The 27,054-nt window shown below is 39.9% G+C and overlaps 1 protein-coding gene and 1 pseudogene across 1 annotated transcript; both read left to right on the forward strand.

The window, feature by feature from the left end:
* The first annotated feature begins 2,246 nt into the window (after positions 1-2,246).
* LOC142839976 (polyadenylate-binding protein 2 pseudogene) lies at positions 2,247-2,828 on the forward strand (annotated as a pseudogene).
* Positions 2,829-22,281: 19,453 nt separating this feature from the next.
* Positions 22,282-26,851, forward strand: LOC142840077 (uncharacterized). Its single transcript, XM_075956553.1, is given in 5 exon segments — positions 22,282-22,290; positions 23,435-23,561; positions 23,765-23,825; positions 25,245-26,307; positions 26,559-26,851. Coding segments are annotated over 5 exon segments (1,413 nt in total). The 3' UTR covers positions 26,712-26,851.
* Positions 26,852-27,054: the final 203 nt, after the last annotated feature.

The raw sequence follows: 27,054 nt of genomic DNA on the forward strand, positions 1-27,054 counted from the left end.
GTAGAAATGTATGTTGCAATATGATAAATATATATCAATCCATAACAATCTTTTTAAGCAGAGGTAGAAGCATGAATGCATACAATATTCAATATAATTTCACATTATATCAATATACAATAATCTATACCAATGCAATTCCCTGTAAATAATAACTCACAATATTCACTCTATTATTCACTATTATTATTAGTGTGAGCAAACTCACACTAATCTATTATCCCATTCAATTTTTCCATTTTTTTTCAAAGTGATCCTTCAGCCTCTAAAATTTTCTCTCCATCTTGCAACCCTATACCAATTATAATCAACCCCTAAATGATATCCCTAATTCTGAGAACAAACTTTGTTGGGAGAGGAGATGTTGTCTTTTAGAATTACTTCCAGCTATCATGGGGGGGCGGGATTTTCTTTCTATGGGATCCTGTGAAAGTAAAATGATGGTTAAGTTCCAAGATTACTGTCTAGTATAATTGCAAATAGTCTCTGCGTATTTGGTAAGGATTTTCTTTTTTTTTTCTTTTTTAATATGTTTATGCTTTATTTAACTCCACTTTATGTGCATTGGTGTGAAGTGTCAGATCCCCTGGAACTGATCTTCAGACAGTCGTGAGCTGCCATGTGGGTGCTGGGAACTGAACCCGGGTCCCCTGGAAGAGCAGTCAGCGCTCCCAACCACCGAGCTATCTCTCCAGCCCCCTGGTAAGGATTTTCTGAGCTTCCTATTAGGAGGTCTGTCCAGAACATTGTAAAAAGTGCACCATTTCAGCTTACCAAGTTGGAACCATCTTGAGTAACTGGTACTCAAAACAGATCTTATAGTAGCGCTATCATCATCATGATGTAATATCAACCAGGTTGAGTTGATGTTCTGGGGCCCCATCTTCTTCCTGGAAGTTTCAAAATTTACTGCAGGAAAATTTATTGTTCATTGTGCAAACCTTCAACATTAATTATATAGACATATACAGACAAATATATTCAGTGACATGTACAATAGAGACAAAAATAGATATAAAGAAAAGTAAATTTTTTTTCTAAATCCTTTTTTCTTTCTGTCCCATGCTCCTGACATGAGACAGAAACTCTGAATTTTTCTTTTAACATGTTTGGATTTATAGAGGGACAGAGCCAGTGTCCAACTCCACAGCCAACTCTATATATTCAGAAACATTTATCCACCTACAAAAGGCACCCAAGGTAATTATAGGATAAAAGTGTAGATTATTGAATCTACTCTTAAAAAAAAATCAAGAGGCATATATATATATATATATATATATATATATATATATATGATGAGATAAAAGGGTAGATCATTAAAATTAATTTAAAAAGTAACTACTTATTTCAATATTTTATATTGATATAGATATGTATGCTTCCTTTTGATAGTAATTTGATATTGTTTTTGTTAAAACATACTGTCTATGATGTATATTTTTACTCAAGATATTTTATCTAAAACAACGAACTTAAACATGTAATGAAAATGGTTGCCAGGCAGTGGTGGCACACGCCTTTAATCCCAGCACTTGGGAGGCAAAGGCAGGCGGATCTCTGTGAGTTCGAGACCAGCCTGGTCTACAAGAGCTAGTTTCAGGACAGGCTCCAAAATCAGAGAGAAACCCTGTCTCGAAAAAGAAAAAAAAAGAAAATGTTTAGTCCTTGAAAGTTATTATTATCAAGTAATTAAGATACAAAGTACTGCATATTAGTAGTTTGTTACTTATTACAGTTGAAAGTATAATCATATTAGGTATGTTTTAACATTATACAGAATTTTATTATGCCTGCTCTTCTTCTTCCAGGAATCTTGATGGCAGTGAGTAACATCTGTGTTAGCCAAAAAAAAAAAAAAAAAAAAAAAAAAAAAAGTTATCTCAAAGTGACCCTTAAACCCTTGTTTCTGACCTCTAATTACTGATCTGTCTTCTGAGGACAGAAGTCTCATGATATAGATGTTCTCTTAGCAAACAGAAGAGATTGCTTGTGATGGCGCTCCAGCCCCTTGTGCTTTCTTCTGGTTTAGATAAATTCTGTTCCACTGATGCCCAATCCCAAACAACCTAGAAAAATGATTTGAAGAACAGTGGGGGAAGCAGGTGGTTGGGGATCCCTGCCTGAGAAGTGGGCCTGGGGCCTTTGGGGATGCTGGGAATGAGGATCCTTCAGCTACAAGTTCTGGGACCAGCTGGGGAGTCCCCAGAAGCCAGAAGGAGCACTTCGAGGACAGCATCATTGAGGACCCAGAGCTAGAAGTGATCAAAGATTCAGGGAGTCAGGGAGATGGAGGAAGAGGATGAGAAGTTAAAGGAGATACAAAATGAGGTAGAGAAGCAGATGAATAAGAATACAACCCCAAAATAAGAGTACAACCCCAGGCAATGCTGGCTCAGTTATCATCTCTTGAGGAGAAGATGGAGGCTGATGCCAGTTCCATCTATCTTGGCAATGTGGACCATGGTGCAAGAGCAGAAGAGTTGGAAGCTCACTTTCATGGCTGTGGTTCAGTCAACCGTGTTACTAATTTGTCAGTCTGTAAAAAATTCTGTGGCCTTGGCAAAGGGTTTGAAGATGTAGAATTCATAGACAAAGAGTCAGTGTGGACTTTCCTGGCTTTAAGTGAGTCCCTGTTTAGAATGAGACAAATCTAGATGATTCTCATCACTACAACAGACAGGGGTTTCCCACAAATCCAATACCATGCCCAGACTACTAATTACAACATCTCCCTGTCTTGATTCTATAGTGGTTTTAACAGCAGGCACTGGGATCAAGTCTACAGGGGCCAGGCTAGAGTGACATCATGGTATTCCCCTTACTAAAAAAAGTATTAGAAGGAGAGAGGGGGGAAAAGGAGGAAAGAAGGGAAAAAAGAATTTAAAAAGATAGAAAACAAACGATGACCTCGATGGGAAAAAATGTTTTTTAAAAAAGATATACTGGGGGGCTGAGAGATGGCTCAGAGGTTAAGAGCAATGACTATTCTTCCAGCGGTCCTGAGTTCAATTCCCAGTAACCATATGGTGGCCCACAACCAATTATAATGAGATCTGATGCACTCTGCTGGCCTGCAGGGATAAATAAATAAATAAATCTTTAAAAAATGTTATACTGTGGAAGGGGGAGAATCCCAAAATTAACTGTAGGGACCTGCTCTGGGCAGTAGGGGAGGCCCAGGGAATGGGGCAGGCGTGACATATTTCCTATGGAGATTCAACATGGACACTTCTCAAATGTGCAAACTGTTTCCTGTTTCTCTGCTCAAGGGTAGGTGGGTACGGGTGGTAGAAGAACTGTTTTTACACAGAGTTCTGGAAGGGCACCCATCTGTTCAGCTTTTTTCTTCCCTCATCTTCTCCCTAAAGATGAAGATCTTATTTCAGAAAAGTAATGGTCCTGTTAAGCAGGGACACAAATTTTTACCAAGATCATCTACTTTGGATAACTACTGTAAATATCACACATTAGGTTTCAAGATAAGGTCAGTCCATACCCAGATTGCCATTGTCTGTGGACTGCAAACAATGGTCAATCAGGATAATACAGTATTACAATGGACTACCTGATTCCATATAAGTAATCTCAGTCGAAACAGGAAAGCTCTCACCCTCAGGCTAACCTCTCACTTCCTGTACTGTGTCTCCACCAGCTTCAAAGTTGGTCAATGAGTTCAATTCTTATAAGAATCCCTCTAGATTTCTATGTTCCCAATAAAAGTCAGAAAGATCAACAGACACTCATTAACTGCTCTATTTTTCTTTCTAACTGACTAGTGAAGGACAAACCTGGAAGGAGTTGCAGGACTGTCCTCCCAGAACTGGGCAGCAGAGGCAGAATTAGGTGTTCAAAATAATTCTCAATTTTTTTTTTCGAGACAGGGTTTCTCTGTAGATTTGGTGACTGTCCTGGAACTAGCTCTTGTAGACCAGGCTGGCCTCAAACTCCCAGTGATCTGCCTGCCTCTGTCTCCTGAGGGCTGGGATTAAAGGTGTGTGCCACCACTGCCCGGCAAAATAATTCTCAATTATACAGCATGAGTCAAGCCTAAAGTATAGGAGACATTGATCTACATAGAAATCAACATAACTTGAAAGAAATTAAATGAAACTATTAATGACTTAAAATCATTGGATAACAGAAACAAATAGAGATAAGAGCAGCAATACCCTTAAAGAAAGTATTTGAGCTGGGCAGTGGTGGCGCATAATTTAATAAAAAATGGAGTAAAGACCAAAACAGAGAACTCAACAGAGGAATCTAAAATGGCTGAAAGACACTTAAGGAAATATTCAATATCCTTAGTCATCAGAGAAATGCAAATCAAAAGAACTCTGAGATTATAACTGACACCTGAATATATGGCCAAGATCAAAAATACTGATGACAACTTATGCTGGAGAGGTTGTGGGGAAAAGGGAACACTTCTGCATTGCTGGTATGAATGCAAGCTGGTGCAGCCCATTTAGATGTCAGTGTGGCAATTTCTCAGAAAATTAGGAAACTACCTTTCTCAAGACCAAGTAATACCACTTTGGGGTTTATATCCAAAGGATGCTCAATCGTGCCAAAAGGACATGTGCTCAACTATGTTCATAGCAGCTTTGTTTGTCCTAGCCAAAACCTGGAAAAACCTACATGCTGCTCAACTGAAGAATGGATAAGAAAAATGTGGTACCACGGAGTGCTACACAGCAGAAAAAATGATGACATCTTGAATTTTGCAGGGAAATGGATGGAACTTGAAAACATTATTTTGCATGAGGTAACCCAGACCCAAAAAGACAATTATCACATGTACTCACTCATAAGTGGTTTTAAAGCACAAAGCAAAGAAAGCCAGCCTACAGACCACAGGTCCCAGATCTTAGCCAAAAATGAGGATGCTAAGAGAGACTTACAGAGCTCTAATCTACATGGGAAGTATAAAGTATAAAAAGACAAGATCTCCTGAGTAAACTGGGTGCATGTGGACTGTGGGAGAGGGTTGAATAGGGGAGTGGAGAGGCAGGGAGTGAAGCAAAGAAAATTGTAGAGCTCAATAAATACCAATAAACAAAGATCGATCATATCTGCAGAAGATAGTTGTCTAATTGCAAATTCAATGTTCCTTCACTCAAGATAACCTTCCTAATCTGGACACCCACACAATCTGGTCTGTGTTTATTCACATGACATTAATTTACACATGCTGGGCAATTACAAACCACTCCTGCTACCACAGTCAGGCCCTTTTTCATAGTGGTGGCTCCAACAGCTGATTGCCTATGCTGTGCCCCCTGCAGTGCACACAATAATCTATTCTTCAAATTGTAATCTGAGGACAGAAGAAATGCTCCATATGCAAATCCTTTCCTTTTGACTGCATTGGGCAGTCAACTACATGCCTCAAATGCATTATTTTACTTTACTGTTTTTTTTTTTTGAGACAAGGTATCTCTGTAGCTTTGGTGACTGTCCTGGAACTAGCTCTTGTAGACCAGCCTGGCTTCAAACTCACAGAGATCTGCATACATCTGCCTCCCGAGTGCTTGGATTAAAGGCATGCATCACCACTGCCCAGCAAATACATAATTTTAATACTGTGAATTGGTACAGTCACTTAAGAACTTTGAGGGTGTAATATAGAGGACGCTCAAGGTTGCCTAGGAAAGCAACAAAGAGGGACAAAAGCCACCTGAGTCAACATAACAGAAGTTGACTCATAAGCAATATTTCTATCAGTACAGAAATGCAGCTCTTCTAGAATTAATATGCCTTCCCACTGAGAAATCAAATCACACATTTAGCAGATTAAAAAGAAAAGTATCTTTAATGATGTTATGCATTGATCTCTGTACAATGCTCAAGGGAAAGAGGTTAGATAGATTGTGCATTCAATATATGCTGTAAGTCATAAGTATCCCTTAGGATAATGATCTGGATTATACTCTGAACAATTGAAATAGAAACAGGCAACTTGCCAGTCTAAATATATAGGTAAAAATATTCTCAGAATATTTTCTTAAGCATGCCCGTGACGTGTTACAGCAAATCATCCTTCACTGACAGGGTTCTAAGGTGAAGATCACAAGGGAGGAGAAAGACTGGACTGGAGCCGGGAGGTTGTGGCTGGGCGGTGGTGGCGCACGCCTTTAATCCCAGCACTCAGGAGGGAGAGGCAGGTGGTTCTCTGTGAGTTCGAGACCAGCCTGGTCTACAGAGCTATTTCCAGGACAGGCTCCAAAGCCACAGAGAAACCCTGTCTCGAAAAACCAAAACAAAAAACAAAAAACAAAAAAAAAGAAAAAGACTGGACTGGACAAGTAAAAGATAAAAAGGATAGGGTGGGGAGGTGTTGCAGAAGATAAGTCACAGCCTAGTGAGCTTCTTAAGAAAAATAGCATCTTAGCTGAGCAGTGGTGGGACACGCCTTTAATCCCTGCCAGCAGATCTCTGTGAGTTCAAGGCCAGCCTAGTCTATAAAAGCTTGTTCCAGGATGGGCTCCAAAGCTACACAGAAACTTGAAAAACCAAAAAAAAAAAATGAAAAAAAAATAGCATCTTGCCAGGTGGTGGTGGCTTATACCTTTAATCCCAAGACACAGGGAGAAGAACCCTGTGCCTCTCTGTGAGTTCAAAGCTAGCCTAGTCTATTACTTCCTAGGGGGAAATGAAAGAATTACATGAAGTCAGCAGAAACTATGATACAATGAGACAAATTTAGGGAGAGGCTAGTCCAACAATTCTACACAAAGGTTATAAAGGGTATTTTGTAATCTTTGCTACATCCAGAATGGCCTTGGTACTGAGAACCATAGCTCCATATGGTGGGAAAGGTGGAGTTGTCAAGATCTGAAGCAACCCCTCCACAAAAGCCTGGGCACCAGACCATTAAGGGCTCTCCAATGCACAGTCCTGGTTTTAGAGAAAGAGCTCTGTTTTAGTATCAATACATCAGGTCCTTAGGGAAACTCACAGGCTTATGTCCCAGGCTGTTACTAGGTCAGCAAGAATGTCCCTCCTCCCTGCCTGAGGTCCTAAAGGAAAGCCTTGATTGATCAGGCGAGTCATTCACACGACAGGGTTTTACATTTCAAATATATGTCACCCGGTAATATTGCTCTTCCTACAGAACTATGCCTCTCTCAAAAAAAAAAAAAAACTGGAACTTTATGGCATGCCAGGTCTTAAGGTTGGTTGTGACCTGTAATGTCTCCTTGAGCAGGTTGTTAACAGGTCTATTCTTTGATATTTGGGTGGGTCTAGTGATATTTTTTTATTTTTGTTGGTTTTTCAAGACAGGGTTACTTTGTGGCTTTGGAGCCTGTTCTGGAACTAGCTCTTGTAGATCAGGCTGGCCTTGAACTCACAGAAATCCGCCTCTGCCTCAAGAGTATTGGAATTAAAGGTGTGCACCACCACCAACCAGCAGTGACTTTTTATTTTTAACTCAGTGGTGGCTTCTTTGAAATGGTTTGGAGTCAAGTATCTGGACAATCCTGATAAACAATGTATACCTGGGCATTCTAATCTCTACAAGCCCTCATTAGCCTAGACTCACAGTTTGGCTGTTTAGACGCATTTCTCCCTCTGATAAATTCTACTTTGTGAGACTTAATTATTTTTTAAGCATTGGTAAATCTATTGTATCACCAATTCTACTCTTCTACATTATGACACAGTAGTGGAGAGCTACACGACATGTGAGATGCCTTTGATAACGTCCACAAATTTAAATATAAATTCAGATTATATTTAAAGCTTAAATGCAAAGTGCTCGATATTGAGAAGATACTGGAGAAACGAGGCTTCTCTGAGTTAGGCAAATTGTTTCCATGAATACAGGAACCCTGTTGAAGTTGACTAGGAAGGTGTTTGTACACGCAGCTTCCTGCTCCCAATACTCTAAGCAGATGAAGCCACAGAGCAAAGTTATCCAGAGGCCTGCCCCTAGGTCCAGGAGTTATCAGGGACCATGAGGGACTTCACAATACAGGGAATATGGCGGCGGGTTCCCACCCAGACCCATGGAGGTAACAACATAGTGTTTGCCGCACCTCGCCCTCTGCTCCTCCCCATCAGGAGACAGCGTTCCCTCACTCACCACGTTGTGCTTCTTCATTTTCCCAAAGTTCTCAGCTCATCGTCTCCTTGCAAGAGCAACTGCACCCGAAAACAGGAATCCACTAGCGCCAGCTCCTCTTCAAAGCCAAGACTGAAGGCGGCTGCCAGGAAGAGACCTGCACTGCTTCTGACTGGCAGGTCATCTGGAGTGCTGATTCGCTAGTGAGTTCTGAGTGGCTAGAGCACCACCCATAGGGGTACAGTGTGCTTAAAGAGACAGAATACTGGCTCCTGTCCAGTCCATTCACCCCAAGAGAGAACTTCTCCAGATCTGAGAATACATGCATTTTAATAGCACTGGGCCCTGGCTACTAAAGTAATCAATGTCATCTTCTTGCACTCCTAGGAACTTTCCCTTTTTCTTCCAGCACACTCTGCGACTTGTACGGTGCACTGTGCCAGGCGGGTGGAGAAATTTCCTGTCCCACAGTTGTAAGGATGCCTAGAATACAAACAACTAAAGAGAGTTTTAAAGTTACAAAATGAAATATTTGTTCTGTGGTCAGGACCTCTCCCACAGCATATTTAAGTGGGATCCTAGAGGAGAAACACTTGGTTCACAGTTTGCAAGGGCTCCCCCATCTTGATTCCCAACATGGGATCAACCATTAGAGGGCGCTGTACTTAATCAAATGATGGATATTTTGATTTGTTTTCATTTCACCTAATTGAAATTCTATGTGTTAGCAGAGCTGTGCAATCTTAGGATTTTTTCTTACCAAGAAGGAAACACAGAACACACAACAAACACTCTTAGGAGTTTTTTAGAGGGGGCATGCAGAGGCCTGGGAAGTTAGTGTTCAGAGACAAGGAGGAGGATGGCTCCTCCAGCTTTTTAAAGCTGCCTGGTGCATGCACACAGGGGTTGACATGGCTCCATCATATGCAGATGATGGGGCTCATGGAAGCGGGCAAGGGCTTAGCTGAGTCATACATGGATCATGCAGGAGGGAACCTTTAACATCCCCAGGTGACTGAGGGCTTGTGTGCCCCTGCATGACCCTTAGAACCTAGAAGTACCAACCATATGTGGCTTAATCCATTGCAGTCACCACCTTACCATGTGATGTGAAATGCCCACCATGAGCTGAATATTACTGGATCTATCAAGTTATAAAGTAGGACATTTACAGCTGCAACCTGTTATCAAATGAAAGTGGTATATTAGAGATCAGGACCACGTAGGTCCTGAAGACACAAGGAAGATACATGAAGAAATCGCCAACTTCCAATGGTTTCTACTCCTGTTACTATGCCTTCTGCTGTCAAGCATACACCTATAGTCTATTCCCTATGATTGGTTGAATGAGGAAGAGATGACTAGGTAGTGGGATTTTCTGAGTTTGAGAAAAGTCTGGCATACAGAATCAGTTCCACAATTACACAGAAAAATCCAGTCTTGAAATCACCAAAAAAAAAAAATCTGAATCAAATAATAACTATGATCCAACTTCAATCAGCATCTTACATTCTAGCAGCAGCAATCACATATAAAGTATTTTGAAGAAGAAAAGTTTCTTTTTGCCTCTGTGCTTTGGCTCTGGCTACCAAGTTCATTCCTGTACTAGCATTAGCGACTACGTCATTGTAATTTTGGTGAATACTTAAAATGAGCTGAGAAGTCAAGCTTTGTGGGCTGAACAACTACTGGATTCTTCACTTGATCTTAGAGAAAAGGCTGAGAAGCAATCTATTGGATTCTTCAATTGCCATTGGTAAGCAGCTGTTCTTAAGTTACCTGGACCACAGCTTGTAAGACATTCTAATAAGCTCACTTTTTACATCCATGGTGAGAATCATTCTACCTGTCCTGTTCATGTAGAGAATCTTGAATACTGCAGCTGTATATTTTATTCACCTGACTATAGAGGAAGATGTGCTGGCTTACAATAGTGCTCATGAAGTCATTCTTTCTAGCTCCATTATTCTCTACATATTCAAATTTCCATGAACACTACCCTTTTTATTATTATTCATTCGCCTGGAGTTTGCTTCGAATTTAAGGAATAAAAGCCATAAACAATGGAGTCATCATCCAGCTTTCCGATGGGGGAAAGACCAATCATCTTGAGACCTGGGTCCTGCTTTTCTCCTTCCTGTTGTGTAAAATCCCTGTGAAAAGCATGTAAAAAGTACCTTCCGTTCATCTGACCTCAGAGTGAAGCCACAGAACAAATATTTCATTTTGTAACTTTATTTTTTATTTATTTTTTGTTTTTTCGAGACAGGGTTTTTCTGTGGTTTTGGAGCCTGTCCTGGAACTGGCTGTTGTAGACCAGGCTGGTCTCAAACTCCCAGAGATCCCCCTGTTGAGTGCTGGGATTAAAGGCGTACACCACCACTGCCCAGTTCATTTTGTAACTTTAAAACTCTCTTCTCGAGGGGCGGGGTGGAGCCGCGGGAGGAAGGCGAGGGGCGGGACCTGCTGGGAGCGCGGCTGCGGCAGCGGCAGCGTGCGCGGGCACGAGCGAAAGGCCTGCTTCGTGCTCATTCGCGGCGGGCGCGCGCTGCGGCGGGTGTGCGGGTCGCGGGCTGTTGTGCTCCCGGTTCTGCTCGGTCTGCAGGGCGCGTCCCTTCCTTCCCTGCTCCTCCTGCCCAGCTCCTCTCGCGCTGAGCGGTCTCTCGGACGCCACACCGACCCGCCCGGCCCGGATATGGCTCGTGGACAGCAGAAGATTCAGTCTCAGCAGAAAAATGCCAAAAGGCAGGCTGGACAAAAGAAGAAACAAGGACACGACCAAAAGGCTGCTGCCAAAGCTGCCTTAATATACACCTGCACAGTCTGTAGGACACAAATGCCAGACCTGAGTCTTCTACTGTCTCAGACCTAGGTAACAATCCTGCAGCTACATTTTTTTTTCTTTTATGATTTTTCAAGACAGGGTTTCTCTGCAGCTTTTTTTTTTTTGGGGGGGGTTCCTCTCCTGGAACTAGCTATTGTAGACCAGGCTGGCCTCGAACTCACAGAGATCTGCCTGCCTCTGCCTCCTGAGTGCTGGGATTAAAGGCCTGCGCCACCACCGCCTGGCTGCAGCTGCTTTTTTTTTTTTTTTTTGATTTTTCGAGACAGGGTTTCTCTGTGGCTTTGGAGCCTGTGCTGGAACTAGCTCTGTAGACCAGGCTGGTCTCGAACTCACAGAGATCCGCCTGCCTCTGCCTCCCGAGTGCTGGGATTAAAGGCGCTGCAGCTGCTTTTTTAAACAAACTGTTGATCAGCAAAAATAAAGGGGCTACAGAAACTTTCATTTTTATGCTGTTCCCTTTGGGCTTCATGCAAAGACAATTCTGTGTAAGTGTACAGTCAACGTTGATTTGGTAATCTGAAAAATCACTCCATTCTTGTCATAAAATTTTTTTACACTTGTAATTATATTGATGTTCATATTGTGTAAAATAACTCATTTAATAAAGTAGTGCTTTGATTTTACAACATCACAAGAAAAAAAAAACTCTCTTTAGTTGTTAGTGTTCTAGGCATCCTTACCCCTGCGGGACAGGAAATTGCTCGATCCACCTAGTACAGTGCACAGTACAAGCTAGCTAGTCACCATTGCATCCAACAGGAAGAAAGGAAAGTTCCTCTGGAGAACAAGAAGAAGACATTGATTGCTTTAGTAGCCAGGGGCCAGTGCTATTGAAATGCATGTATTCTAAGATCTGGAGAAGTTCTCTGTTGGGGTGAATGGAATGGACAGGAACCAGTATTCTGTCTCTTTAAGCACACTACAGCCCTATGGGCGGTGCTTTCGCCACTCAGGACTCATTAGCCAATCAGCACTCCAGATGACCTGTCAGTCAGAAGCAGTGCAGGTCTCTTCAGGGCAGCTGCCTTCAGTCTTGGCTTTGAAGAGGAGCTGGCGCCAGTGGATTCCTGTTCTCGGGTGCAGTTGCTGTTGCAGGCAGACGATGAGCTGAGAACTTTGACAAAATGGAGAAGCACAACATGGTGAGTGAGGGAACGCTGTCTCCTGATGGGGAGGAGCAGAGGGCGAGGTGCGGCAAACACTATGTTGTTACCTCCATGGGTCTGGGTGGGAACCCGCCGCCATAGTCCCTGTACTGTGAAGTCCCTCATGGTCCCTGGTAAACTCATGGGTCTAGGGGCAGGCCTCTGTATAATTTTGCTATGACTCAATCTGCTTAAATTATTGGGAGCAGGAAGCTGTTTTTAAAAACACTTTTGGCCGGGCGGTGGTGGCGCACGCCTTTAATCCCAGCACTTGGGATGCAGAGGCAGGCAGATCTCTGTGAGTTCGAGACCAGCCTGGTCTCCAAGAGCTAGTGCCAGAACAGGCTCCAAAAACCACAGAGAAACCCTGTCTCGAAAAACAGAAAACAGAAACAAAAAAAAAAAACCAAACCACTTTTGTAGTCAACTTCAACAGGGTTGATGCATTCACGGAAACAAGTTGCCAAGCTCAGAGAGGCCTAGTTTCTTCAACATAGTCTCAATATTGAGCACTTTGTATTTAACCTTTAAATGTAATCTCCATTTATATTTAAATTTGTGGAGGTTATCAAATTCATCTCACGTGTTGGGTAGGTCTCCGCTACTATACGATAATGTAGAAGAGTAGAATGGAAATACAAAGGATTTACCAATGTTTATGAAATAAGTCTCACAAAGTAGAATTTAGCAGAGGGAGGACTGTGTCTAAAACACCCAAAAGCTAAGTATATGCTAAGCAGGGCTGGTAGAGATTAGAATGCCCAGGTATACATTGTTTACCAGGATTGTCCAGATATTTGACTCCAAACCATTTCAAAGAAGCCATCACTGATATTTTTTAAAAAATTGCTGGTGGGCAGCGGTGGTGCACACCTTTAATCCCAGCACTTGGGAGGCAGAGGCAGGTGGATCTCTGTGAGTTCAAGGCCAGCCTGGTCTACAAGAGCAAGTTGTAGGACAGGCTCCAAAGCTACAGAGAAACCCTGTCTCGAAAAGTCAAAATTAAATAAATAAAAATCACTAGGCTCATCCAAATGTCAAAAAACAGACCTCTTATGAAGCTGCTCAAAGAGGCATTACAGAGTCACAGCCAACCATAAGGCCTGGTCTGATTTAAAGTTCCTGTTTTCCTTTTGAGAAAAGCATAGTTCTACCAGATGGTAGAAATATATGACACCAGGTGACACATATTTGAAATGTAAAACACTGTTGTGTGAAGAACTGGCCTGAACAATCAAGGCTTTCATTTAGGACCTCAGGCAGGGAGGAGGGACATTCTTGGGAGATCTAGAAACAGCCTGGGACACAAGCCTTGTGAGTTTCCCTAAGGACATGATGTATTGATAATAAAACAGAGCTCCTTCTCTAAAACCAGGAATATGCATTGGAGCTGGTAATGGTCTGGTGCCCAGGCCTTTATGGAGGAGTTGCTTCAGATCTTGACAACCCAACCCTTCCCACTAGATGGAGCTCTGCGCTTAGCCATGATTTCAAAATACCTTGTATACCCATTTAGTAGAATTGTTGGACTAGCTTCTTCCTAAATTCATCTCATTGCATGATAGTTTCTGCTGACTTCATATAATTCTTTCATTTCTCCTCAGGTATTAGTATACAAAATGCTAGACATCATCTTCTCTCTCTCTCCCTCTATTCTTTTTCTTGATACAGTGTTTCTCTGGCCTTGAACTCACAGAGAAGCACAGGGCTCTTCTCCCTGTGTCTTGGGATTAAAGGCATATGCTACCACCACCTGGTATTTTTCATAAGAAGCTTATTAGCATGGGACGTATCTTCTGCAACACCTCCCCCCAGTCTTTTTTTATTTTTTACTTGTCCAGTATTTCTCATCCCTTGTGACCTTCACCTTACAACCCTGTCAGTGAAGAATGGGCTGCTGTAACAGGTCACTGGCGTACTTAAGAAAATATTCTGGGAATATTTCTTGTCTAAATATCTAGACAGTTATGTTGCCTGTTGCTATCTCAATTGTTCAAAGTATAATCTGGACACGGTGGTGGCGCACGCCTTTAATCCCAGCACTCAGGAGGCAGAGGCAGGCGGATCTCTGTGAGTTCAAGACCAGCCTGGTCTACAAGAGCTGGTTCCAGGACAGGCTCTAAAAACCACAGAGAAACCCTGTCTCGAAAAACCAAAAAAAAGGGGGGGCTGGAGAGATGGCTCAGTGGTTGAGAGCACCTGCTGCTCTTCCAGAGGTTCTGAGTTCAATTCCCAGCAACCACATGGTGGCTCACAACCATCTGTAATGAGATCTGGCGCCCTCCGGCGTGTGGAAATACATGGAGGTAGAATGTTGTATAAATAATAAATAAATAAATCTTTAAAAAAAACAAATTATAATCTGGACCAAGTGCCTAAGAGATACTTAAAAGATAACAGCATATATTGAATGCAAAATCTGTCTAACCTGGTTCCACTTGAGCATTGGACAGAGATTGATGCATACTGTCATTAAAGAGACTTTTTTTCATTAATCTCCTAAGTGTGTGATGTAATTTCTCAGTGAAAAGGCATATTAATTCTAGAAGAGTTTCGTTTCCATCCTGATAGAAATATTGTTTATGAGACAAGTTGTGTTATGTTGACTCAGGTGGCCTTGGTCCCTGTCCGCTGCCTTACAAAGCAGTGACCTTGAGTGTCCTCTACATTACACCTTCAAAATTCTTTTTTTAAATATTTACTTTTATTTTTTTATTGAGAAAAGTAGAAAAAAAACAAGTTTCCACCTCCTCCCAGCCTCCCATTTCCCTCCCCCTCCTCCCACCCTTCTCCCTCTCCTCCCACCCTTCTCCCCCTCGCCCCACTCCTCTCCCCCTCCCTCTCCAGTCCAAAGAGCAGTCAGGGTTCCCTGCCCTGTGGTAAGTCCTAGGTCCTCCCCCCTCCATCCATATCTAGGAAGGTGAACATCCAAACTGGCTAGGCTCCCACAAAGCCAGCACATTACGTGAGATCAAAACCCCTTGCCATTGTCCTTGGCTCTCATCAGCCCTCATTTTTTGCCGTGTTTAGAGAGTACAGTTTTATCCCATGCTTTTTCAGTCACAGTCCAGCTGGCCTTGGTGAGCTCCCAATAGATCAGCTCCAGTGTCTCAGTGGGTGGGTGCACCCCTCGTGGTCCCGACTTCTTTGCTCATGTTCTCCCTCCTTCTGCTCCTCATTGGGACCTTGGGAGCTCAGTCCAGTGCTCCAGTGTGGGTCTCTGTCTCTATCTCCATCCCTCACCAGATGAAGGTTCTATGATGATATGCAAGATATTCGTCAGTATTGCTATAGGATAGGGTCATTTCAGGTTCCCTATCCCCAGCTGCCCAAGGAACTAACTGGGGATCTCAGCTTGGGCTCCTGGGAGCCACTCTGTATTTAACAGATTTTTTATTTTAACTTTAAGGAAATTGATCATCTTCATAGAGTTGGTTTCATACAGTGGCCCTTGTTCTCTGAGCCTCCTTCTGTGTAGATTTAGTGGGAAAGGGGAGACTCTGCAGCCCTGGAATGGAAGGATATAATGCTGGTTGAATCTATGTCCAGAGTATATACATGTGAACTGCTTTTGTTGTGCAGTGGGAAGAGAGATTAGAAAACTGAAGTTCTAATTTCTACAATATTGAATATCTGAATATTGCTTTCCAATTTCAGGTTTCTCTTCTAAAGATTACAAATTGTTTAGGAACTGGTAGAGCAATACTTGAGTAGAATTCTGTTAATGTGATTCTGCCACATGCCACAATGGTGTGATCCAGTGAAGCTTACCAGGGGACAAAAGGAGTTTCTGATGTGCAGAGATTTCTCAGGTGTGCATTGTGTTAGCCAGCTAGATAGGGCACAACCCACCAATTCTGCCACAATGCCTGGAGCAGGAAGCAGATTTTAAATCAGTTTTTAGGTTGTTTTGGGATTGGACATCAGTGGGACTGTGTTTCCCTTCAACCAGAAGATAGATAGCACAGGGATCTGGGGAGCTGTAACAAGAGATCTTCTCTATTTGCAAAGAGAACATCTATATCATGTGGCTGCATCTCAGAAGACAGATCAGTAACTGGGGTCAGAAACAACAGGTTAGGATCACTTTGAGATATCTTTGTGAAAGTTGAACAGTTTATGTGTATTTAATTTCTGTACACATAAAATCAAAGATAGCTGGGTTGCATTGACCAAGATCACACTTTTCCTTGCCTAAGATTACATTGGTCTTTGGATTAAAAATTGACTACTTATTCCTGCTTTTGTTCACAGTTCTTTCTCTTTTTAACACCTTTATTCTTTCACAAACGTTGTACACATTCTTGATTGATGGATCTTTGTGAAAAATGCAGAAAGCATATTATGTGAATCTGTATAAGACTTTTTGTAATCTACATCTGAAATCTAATATATTATTCACTTTCTTGAAAATGATGGACCTTCACCAATTTTATTCAGAAAATTTCTTGTATCATCAGTTCCTTAAGTTTGAGGTTTGGGGTATGTTTCTGTGCAGATAATTTTTTTTATCTTAGATACTTGCCTCATTTCTTTACTTTTTTTGGTATTTCAGACAGGGTTTCATTGTGATTTTGGAGCCTGTCCTGGAACTAGCTCTTGTAGACCAGACTGGTCTCAAACTTCCTGAGATCCGCCTGCCTCTGACTCCAGAATGCTGGGATTAAAGGCGTGGGCCACCACTGCCCGGCTTTACTTCTTTATTTATGTTTTGTTTTTCTTGTTTTTGATTAATCAGAGACAGACTTGGATTATTTTATAAAATTTATTATGCATCTTGGCAGGTGGCTCAGCACATATTTTTTTCCTTGTGGATAACCCAAGTTTAAACCTACATTTAAGTTTGCAGGTTAACAAATCTCTACTATTCCCAATCCAAGAGATCTGACAATCATTGTTTGTATATCACAGGCATTTTGTCTCGTGCACAAACATACTCAAAAATAGGAAAACCTTGTTTTCAAAATTGTGATTTATAAAGCAGTCAGAGTAAAGCAAGTTACTTCACATGTACAGTGATTCTTTAAAAATCTGTTCTCTTGAAATTTCACTTAAAAAGTTTATACTTCCTCACTCTGATACAGACTTAGAGGCAATCACCAATTGTAGGAAATGAAATGGTGTCTAAGTGATCCTAACAGACATCATTATCTTTATCATAAGAAAATGAGATCCTTTTAGTAATCAAAACTATTTCCACAAAGCAAAAATATCAGAAGGTGTCAAGTGAATTTTGGTGGAACAGCCCTCCTTACCCAACCCTTTTTCTGTTATTAGTAAAAAAGAGAACTGGAGTGTACAGGATGAGGGATGGCCAGTGATTTTCTGGAATTTGATTTTGACTAGAATCTTGTAGTTCTTGTTTAAGGGACCATAATATAAATTTATAGATCAGTCTTTGAGTCTTGTTTTGGCATTGGTGTCATCTATGTTGATTTTATGAACCATTATCTAATTACGTCATTAAAATTTCAAAAATAATGGACCTTCATCAATTTGTATTCAGAATATTTCCTCTGCTATCAGTTCCTTAAGTTTTTGTTTTGAATAGTTTCTGTGGAGTGACAGTTTTAGTTTTCTCTTCTTGATCTTAGATCCTTTTCTCTTTCCATTTTCTGGCAATCTGTATTTTCCATTTATTGTTATCCTCATGGTTAGGTGCTGCTTAAGTGGTTGACAGGAATACTACATTATATTTTTGGTTCTTTACAAACATTCTCATACAAGACATTCTCTGTGTGATAATTAGCCTCAGCTGTCAACAAGACAAAGCCTAGGGTCATCTGAGGAATTATCAACTCAGTATGTGCTTAGATCAGAATGTCTGATTTCAGTGTGAAAGTGATTATGTTGACTGATGATTGGTGTTGGAAGAGGATTGTTCCACTGAGTTGGCAAAGTCTCTAAGCAAGTGGGCCTGGGCTGATTAAGGAGGCTAGCTGAGCACAAAACTGACAAAGCACAAGAGAAAACCAGGAATCAATGGTTCCAAATGTTTTGCCTCCAGTGATTAACTTGAGTTCCTATCCTAAGCTCCCACAGTGGTGGATTCTGACTTAGGGGTAACAAACAAATCAACCTGTCCATTACCAGAGTTGCTTTAGGTTAGGTACATTAATCACAGGAACAAAGAAGCAAGTTGGGATAAAAATGGTACCATAAAAGTGGTTTTGTTCCTGCAATGGACTTGGGAATATTGACTGTGGAAGAATTTTCAAGCTAACAGGACTTTAGATGGCAAAAGTCACAGAAATCTCTACACAGCTTAAGTGACTGTCATTGTAGGACCTGAAAGACAGGAGTGTTGAGAGTAGTGGCAGGCAGTGGAGGTCAAGGTTATAGGATTTTAGTGGACAAAAGGCTCTGCAGGGAACAAAGGAGTTGGATTGGCCCATCTACCCTGAGAGACATGTGTCTTAGTTATTTCACATTAAAATCCAGGGCTCCTTGGGCACGATGTGCTTTTTTAAGTTGCTGACATGGTGATGCACTCCCTCAAGCAATGAGTCATTCAGGCTAATCTGTGTTTCTCTGAGTAATCCCTTAGTGGTCAAAGAAGTAGGGAAGTTCAACAGTATACTCGGCCTGAGACCACGATCCTGTATTCCATGTAGAGCTTGCAGTCTTCATGATATCCTGGCAAGTAATGGTATTGATCCTGGAAATTGTCTTATTTTCTGTTTCTGATAAATTTATAATAATTCTGATTGCTCTCATAACTTCATCTTGTTCTGGTCCCTCCAACTCAAGCCTGGCTTTATTCCTTGTGGCCCTATTGATTTATTTTGGCCTGGTAAGTTAGTACAGGAGCTTAGAAAACTCCATAAAAAGTTTGCTGGAGATCAGTTGTGTGACACTTTGGCCCCCAATCTTTCTTAATGTTTCCATTTCCCAAAAAAGTGACTAAGGCAGAATTAAAAATTAATGGACTGATATCTTAGACAAAATATTATTTTTGCTGGATGGTTATTACCTCTGACTCCTTCAAATCTACAATGCAAAAAAAAACACATAAAAAGAATGAAAAAAAATCGATGTTTTTGTTGAGGAAAAAAGCACTAGGTTGTTTCAGATGGCAGTCCAGTAATGAAAGCAAGAGGGATTTTCAAGGATTTTACACAGCGAAAGAGAAGGCCCTTACTTTAGATTTAAATCTTAACAAGGTTCCCTAAAGTGTAAGGCTCTATTCAGCTAAGCTCTTAATTTATGGACAGAATATGCAAAGTAATTCCTTGTATCAAAAGCAGCATCATACAGAAACTGCAGTAAATTTTGTTCAAGCATAGTTGCATACCCCATATGGTCTGTCCAACAGAATTTGCCTGGGAGTTCTCTGGGAAGGGAGGCTGAGGCTGAGGAAATGTTAGATTAAGAGAAATGAAGACAGAAACATAAAACAGACTGAGAGGACTGAAAGTCAATATGAAAGAGCCCCAAGTTATTTCTCAGCCAGTATAAATACTGGATATTTTATGAGTTATTCTATTTTATTTTATATGTGCTGGTATGTAGGTATCAGATCTTGGGAAACTGGATTTACAGATATTTAGGAGCTGTCACATGGGTACTGAGAATTGAACCCAGGTCCTCTCAAAGAGCAGTCAATACTGTTAACCGCTGAGCCATCTCTCCTGCCCAAATCTATTCTTCTTAGGAAATTTACTTGACATGAGACATAGCTTGTGCAAGACTTCCCTAACCTGTTTTTGTCTTTTCTGCCTTATACTTTTCCTATCCTTCACATCCCCTGCAATCTCAATCTTGTAACTCTGGATAGAAATGTACCAAAATCAGGGCCATCAACTCTCTTAAGAGGCTAATGAAAAGCTTGTAAAAATGGAAGAAAAGTCTGACATCTCATGATCCTGTCACTGAAGATGGTCTTACTGTTTAAGGTCACTGGTTTATGTAAGAAATAATTCTGGAGCCGGGTGATGGTGGCGCACACCTTTAATCCCAGCACTTGGGAGGCAGAGTCAGGCGGATCTCTGTGAGTTCGAGACCAGCCTGGTCTACAGAGCTAGTTCCAGGACAGGCTCCAAAAAGCCACAGAGAAACCCTGTCTTGAAAATAAAAAATAAAAAAAGAAAAATAAAGAAAGAAATAATACTGCGAAGACTTTACTGTGTAAGTCTTCCATCTGTCAAGGTGGGTAGACTTTTAGCCTTCCACCCCTATTTAAATTGTTCAGAGTGTGGAGCCTGAACCTGAAAGACATAAGGATAAGAAAATAAGTGAAATGCAAAAAAAATATTCTAGCCTGGGTTCTCTTTGAGCATTAGTCAGAGATGTATGTGAATATTTTTAAATAGTTTTTTCTTTATTAATCTCTCAAACATGTGGAGTGATTTCTCCCTAGGAAGTCATATTCATTCTAGAACCATTGTACTTCTAGTATTTCAGAAATTTTTTGACACTATCTATCTTATCTTGGCATAAGAGGATTTGGTCCCTGTCTTCTCCTCGCCTGAGCAATGACCTTGTCCTACGTTACACCTTAAAATCTTAAATTAAATGATTCTATCACCAGTTTCAAAGTTATAAATTTGAGTTATAAAACTGAATATCCACTACAGGTAAAGGAAAAGGATTTGCATGTGGAGAGTGTTTTTTACCTCAGTCCAGAATATAAGCAGCAGGTTTGAGTGTGCACTGCACAGGAAAATAGGACTGTGGAGTCCCAATTATGAAAAAGGACCTGATTTTAGTTGGAGAGCAATTTCATTACTTTCCAGCATTTATTACTTGTTTTTTTTTTTTAAATGAAGACAGACCAGACTGGTCGGTGTACTATTTGGGAAGATCAAAGAGATGCCACGTATTCACTGAAGATGATTAGAAATATCCCAAAACATTACGTGTAAGCCACAAACTCATGGTGATACATAGATGAATAGAAATGGATGAATTGAACATGTAAAATCTAACTAGGAATATGCCTTAAGCAGTTTAAAAATGCTGATGTAATTATATAGTTTGTGTGTGATTATTTGGGTCTAGGCGGCCAGAAGATGAACGTGTAGTCCCCATTTACATGAGGACACCAAATGTTAGGCAACTACGTCCACATAAACCCTAAGAAAGTTAAAAATGAGGGGTTGTAAAAGCACAAAAATGGAAGTCAAATGCAGCTTCCAATTACAGAAACACTCCTCATCAGAAAAGGATTACAGATACACAGTAAAAACATTCAGATAAAAAGGCCTCTGAGGGGATGTGATAGTTTATTTGATAAATGTCCATGGGCTTAAGACAGAGAGGATAAATATAGACAGAGTCATGGATTAAAAATGGTTTTTGAAGGAATTTACACTAAGGTTCTTAAAGAAAAAAATAAGTAAAACAATTAATGGGCTTAAAAAGATAGAAAATACACACAGAGTCTGGGTTACACATTGTGCTTTCTTTGAATTTTGGACTGCAGAGAGAGACATTTGATTTGGGGGCTGCTATGGTAACCCCATACATACTTTAAAGGTATCTTGACTTCAAAATTTGTTACTTTGGAAAAGAGGCTCTGCTTTTGCTGCCACAGACCTTCCAGGCTAATGTTATGCTCTGGGTTTTTTGATTGAGTTGTAAACGATTATATCATTAACATTTTCCTTAATTATGGTGTGTGTAAATTATATATAAAAGTTTAGACTCACAAAGATAAGATAGACTTTACCTTAATTTGCCAGTTTTTCCTTTTCATTTATCTAGTTTTTTATCTCCAGAATCCTCCAGTGTGCATTTTTTTCATGCTTCTATTTCAATTTTCACTTCACTTCTTGAACTGATTTATTCATTTCTGTCAACTGTTTGCTTGTTTGACTTTCTTTAAGGGGTTTATTATTATTCTCCAAGATTTCATTTATCTTTCCCCTGCTTTTTTAAAGACTTCATTCACTTCCTTCTTAAGGACATAAAACATCTTCAGAGTTGATCTAACTTAATTGTACTTTGACTGTGTTTGAATATTCAGGGTGTGCTGTAGTAGGAGAGTTGGAATATGGTAGTGACATATTGTTCTGTCTGTTGATGATCATGTTATTGTGCTGTTGTCGGGTATCTGGGTCTGAGGTGACTGCAGGTCTAGGTGCCAGTATCTCTGTTTGTCTTTGTTGGATGCACGTTTGGTTCCTTGGTTTCTATCTGCTCTTTGGTATTCTGGTCTGTGTTGCCTATGATAGAAGTAGAATTTTTTCCTTATTTTGAAGTCTGGAAGTCGGTCAGTAGGCATGACATTGGTACTGCCTAAGCATTTGGAGTCATTGAATTGTAGGTGCATGAACTTCTTCCTGCTTTTTATGCTTACTTTATATTTTTAAAATTAATAACACTATTTGATGCATCGGCATGGCTATGCACCACATGGGTACCTGGTTCTCAACATGATCAAAGGATCTCAGAGTTTGTGAACTTGGAATAATGGATAGTTATGATGCGCAAATAAGTACTGGCAATTCTGCCACATCTATTCAAGACCATCAAAAGCTAGGTACTACTCAGTCATCTCTCTCCCAGCTTGTGTTTATTACTTATGCGCAAGATTTATATTGCTAATGTTTTCATCTGTCCATTTGTAACTGTTTAAACATAAAGCTCTGTTTGTAAAATGTTCTTGGTATTACAGTTTGAATAGGGCACTTGGGATGTTTGGAAGATAAATAGAGAAGTGGAGTGAATGCATACTTCTTTGTAGAAACTCCAGTAATAACTTCTGAGTTCTATTCTTCTTGCTTGATTCACTGACTTTTGCAATGGAGACAGTGCCTTTTGGTTTGTTTGTTGTTTGTTTATTTGATTTTTGAGACAGGGTTTCTCTGTAGCTTTGAAGCCTTTCCTGGAACTAGCTCTCATAGAACAGGATGGCTTCAAACTCACAGAGACCCACCTGACTCTGCCTCCTGATTGCTGGGATTAAAGGCATCCATCACCACAGCCTGGATGATAGGGTCTTAATATGTACTTCCACCTGTCCTGGACCTGATTGCATAGACATGTCTGGCATTTAACTCAGAGAAAAATATACCTGCCTCTGCTTTTGAAGGTCTGAGCTTAAAGGCATGAGTCAATACACCCAGTGTGTCCAACTTATTTTTCTATTTGTAGTTAGTTAATCCTCATAAAAATTTCTCATTTGTACTATGAACTGTTGCTCTGTTTCCTTGTTTCTCTCTGTTAATAGATATTTCTCTTGTAAAGTGATATCTCATTCAAAGAGTACAGAAATGACAGAGAAAACTCTCCTTTTCAATTTCCTTCTAAAATGATTGTCTATGTCTTCGAATATGATTAGGGAACACCACAATTTTATCACTATATTATCAAAAAAGTATACATTTACAATGTTTTCACTATTATGTCACTATCGTGTATGGCATATTTTAGAAGGCAGTGACCTATGATGATGTGCATATCAACTTCACTGAAGAAGAGTGGAATTTGCTGGATCCTTCCCAAAAGAATCTCTACAAAGATGTGATACTGGAGACCTACAGGAACCTCACTACTATAGGTAAAAATGAATTTCCTTCATGTTTCAAAATAAAGGGACAACTTTTCCTTGGATAATGATGTTCTTCAATAATTTGATTTAGAAAAGAGAAGAATAATGAGGTGAATAACGCAGGCATGGTTCTAAGGTTTACTTAAAATAGCTACTTAAATGTTGCACAGTATTCAATATTGTAACATACATTTTCTGGTACTGCATTTTAGGATACATTTGGGAAGAACATAATATTAAAGAACATTGTCAACGTTCTATAAGACATGGAAGGTAATTTTCTTGTGCATGCTGAAAACAATGAGCCTCTGATGAAATGATAATGTGTCCTAGAAGATTTAAATAAAGACAACAGTGTGAATAAGCACACCTTTAAGTACATTTCTAATTATTAACTTCTGAAAAATCCATATACAATTTCATGTAAGTGAATTGCATTTTCAGGCATTCTTTTAATTAAAAAGACAAGGGAGAAATGGCTAAACAGAAATCACCATTTGAATCATAGCACCATGAGAGCTATGCTGTAGATCTGCCAATCCATTTATTTCTTGCTACTCATAATAGAAAATGTGTACACATTGAAGTGATGATAAGTATATCTGCAAGACTTTCTACTAAACCGAGAGCTCAGAAGAAGTTAGAGTTACGTGGCAGATGTTGTGAAGAAACTTTAATACCTCTACCACACATCTACGAGGAACAGAAAGTCACACCGTGATAAATCAGTGTGGAAATTTTTTGATTGTGATTCTTCCTTTACTGTGTATACCACATATTACTCTCGATCAAGCCTATGAGCATAGGAATATGGGAAAATGCATCATACCTCTCTCTATAAACAATTAGAAGAAAGCATTAGTCCCCATGTTGAGTACCCTTGCTGAAATTGATTCAACTATATAAATAATTGGTTTTCACATATCACTGTTAATACATAAACAAAATCAGAGTGCAGAGAAGCCACATGAGTTCTAGAATTGTGCAAATACTTCTGATTGTCCTAATTCAGTTAGCAAATGTACTATGATTCATAGTATAGGACAGTTTATGAATGTAATAAAGTTGTTCTGAGGTTATCCAGTTCTCTTCAAATATGAGAAATATGTCAAATAGAAAAATGTTTCTGTAAATGTGAAAAGTTAAACCACATAATAAAGGAAATTACCATGACAGGTGTCTTAAAAATGCAAAACAACCCTTAATTAGGGAAGAAAGCATGAGTTTAAACAGTTATAAAACCTTAATATCTGATTTCTATTTACAATTGGACTAAATTATAAAAGTAATATATAGAGATATGTAGGTTCAAGACTGTATTGAATGTAGTAAAACTTTTATATGTTCCAATTATGCTTGCAGGATTGAAAGAAATAATTCTGGAAAAAAACTTTCAGTGCATCCTCAATGTGTTAAAGCCTTGGCATATGACAGTCAGCTTCAGAGGAATAAAAGAACACATGATATTGAGAATGAATCTAATCTGTGTCATAAAGCCTTTGTTCATCAAAATGCTCTTCAAATGCACAATAGATCACATACTGAAGAGAAATCCTGTGAGTGTAGTCAGCATGGTAAAGCCTTTGCACAGCCCTGTAATATTCAGTTGCATAACATAACACATACTGGAGAGAAACAATTTGTATATAATCAGTGTGGTATGGCATTTGCTCACCACAGTGCTCTTCAAATACATGAAAGAACACATACTGGAGAGAAACCATATGCATGTAATCTGTGTGGTAAGGCCTTTGCACATATCAATAATCTTCAATTGCATAAAAGAACACATACTGGAGAGAAACCCTATGAATGTAATCATTGTGGTAAGGCCTTTGCTTACCGCAGTGGTCTTCAAAATCATGAAAGAACACATACTGGAGAGAAACCATATGAATGTAATGAGTGTGGTAAGGCCTTTGCACGTAACAATCGTCTTCAATTGCATAAAAGAACACATACTGGAGAGAAACCCTATGCATGTAATCAGTGTGGTAAGGCCTTTGCTGAAAACAGTACTCTACAACAGCATAAAAGAACACATACTGGAGAGAAACCATATGCATGTAATCAGTGTGGTAAGGCCTTTGCACGTAGCGATAATCTTCAATTGCATAAAAGAACACACACTGGAGAGAAACCATATGAATGTAATCAGTGTGGTAAGGCCTTTGCTGACAAAAGTACTCTTCAAAACCATAAAAGAACACATACTGGAGAGAAACCCTTTGAATGTAATCAGTGTGGTAAGGCCTTTGTTCAACGTGGTAGTCTTCAAATGCATAAAAGAATACATACTGGAGAGAAACCCTTTGAATGTAATCAGTGTGGTAAGGCCTATGCTTACCACAGTACTCTTCAAAATCATGAAAGAACACATACTGGAGAGAAACCCTTTGAATGTAATCAGTGTGGTACGGCCTTTGCTCAACATGGTAATCTTCAAAGGCATAAAAGAACACATACTGGAGAGAAACCCTATGAATGTAATCAGTGTGGTAAGGCCTTTGCTGACAAAAGTACTCTTCAAAACCATAAAAGAACACATACTGGAGAGGAACCCTATGAATGTAATCATTGTGGTAAGGCCTTTGCTGAAAACAGTAGTCTTCAAAAGCATAAAAGAATACATACTGGATAGAAACCCTATGAATGTAATCATTGTAGTAATGCCTTTTCATGTCATAGTCAACTTCAAAGGCATAAAAGGACACATACTGGAGAGAAACCCTATGCCTGTAATCAGTGTGGTAAGGCCTTTGGTCATCACAGTACCCTTAAAATACATGAAAAAATATACTGGAGAGAAACCCTATAAATGTAATAAGTGTGGTAAGGCCTTTGCTGAACACAGTACTCTTCAAAATCATAAAAGAATACATACTGGAGAGAAACCCTATGCATGTAGTCAGTGTGGTAAGGCCTTTGGTCAACACAATACTCTTCAAACACATCAAAGAACAAACACATACTAGAGAGAAATATGAATGTAATCAGTGTGGTAAGGCATTTGCTCAACACTATCATCTTCAAAGGCATAAAAGATCCCATACTCGAGAGAAACCCTATGAATATAAACAGTGTGGTAAGGCCTTTGCATATCAGAGTCATCTGCAGTTGCATAAAAGAACACACACGGGTGTGAAACAGTATGCATGAAATGAGCTTGGAAAAGTCTTTTCATGTCTTATTCATCTTCAAAAGCAGAAAAGAACACAGGTGGGAGAGAAACTTGTGAATGGAATTTGTTTGGCAAATCCTTTGACACAATAATCTTCAAATACATGAAACAAATCATCCTGGAGAGAAACTGTAAACTTAAGGAGTGTACTCTTCAAAAACATGAGAATAATCATACTGTAGTGAAAAAATAAACTTAGTGTGGTATATGTTTGTAGTTTTTACAGGAGTAAAACTTTTTGCGTTGAATCAATCTGATCCTTTTAGGTACCTGAAGCCATCACACAGTCTATTAACCAACAGTATTCATTCTGTAAAAAAT

Source organism: Microtus pennsylvanicus, chromosome 22, assembly GCF_037038515.1.
Source record: "Microtus pennsylvanicus isolate mMicPen1 chromosome 22, mMicPen1.hap1, whole genome shotgun sequence".
Classification (NCBI taxonomy): domain Eukaryota; kingdom Metazoa; phylum Chordata; class Mammalia; order Rodentia; family Cricetidae; genus Microtus; species Microtus pennsylvanicus.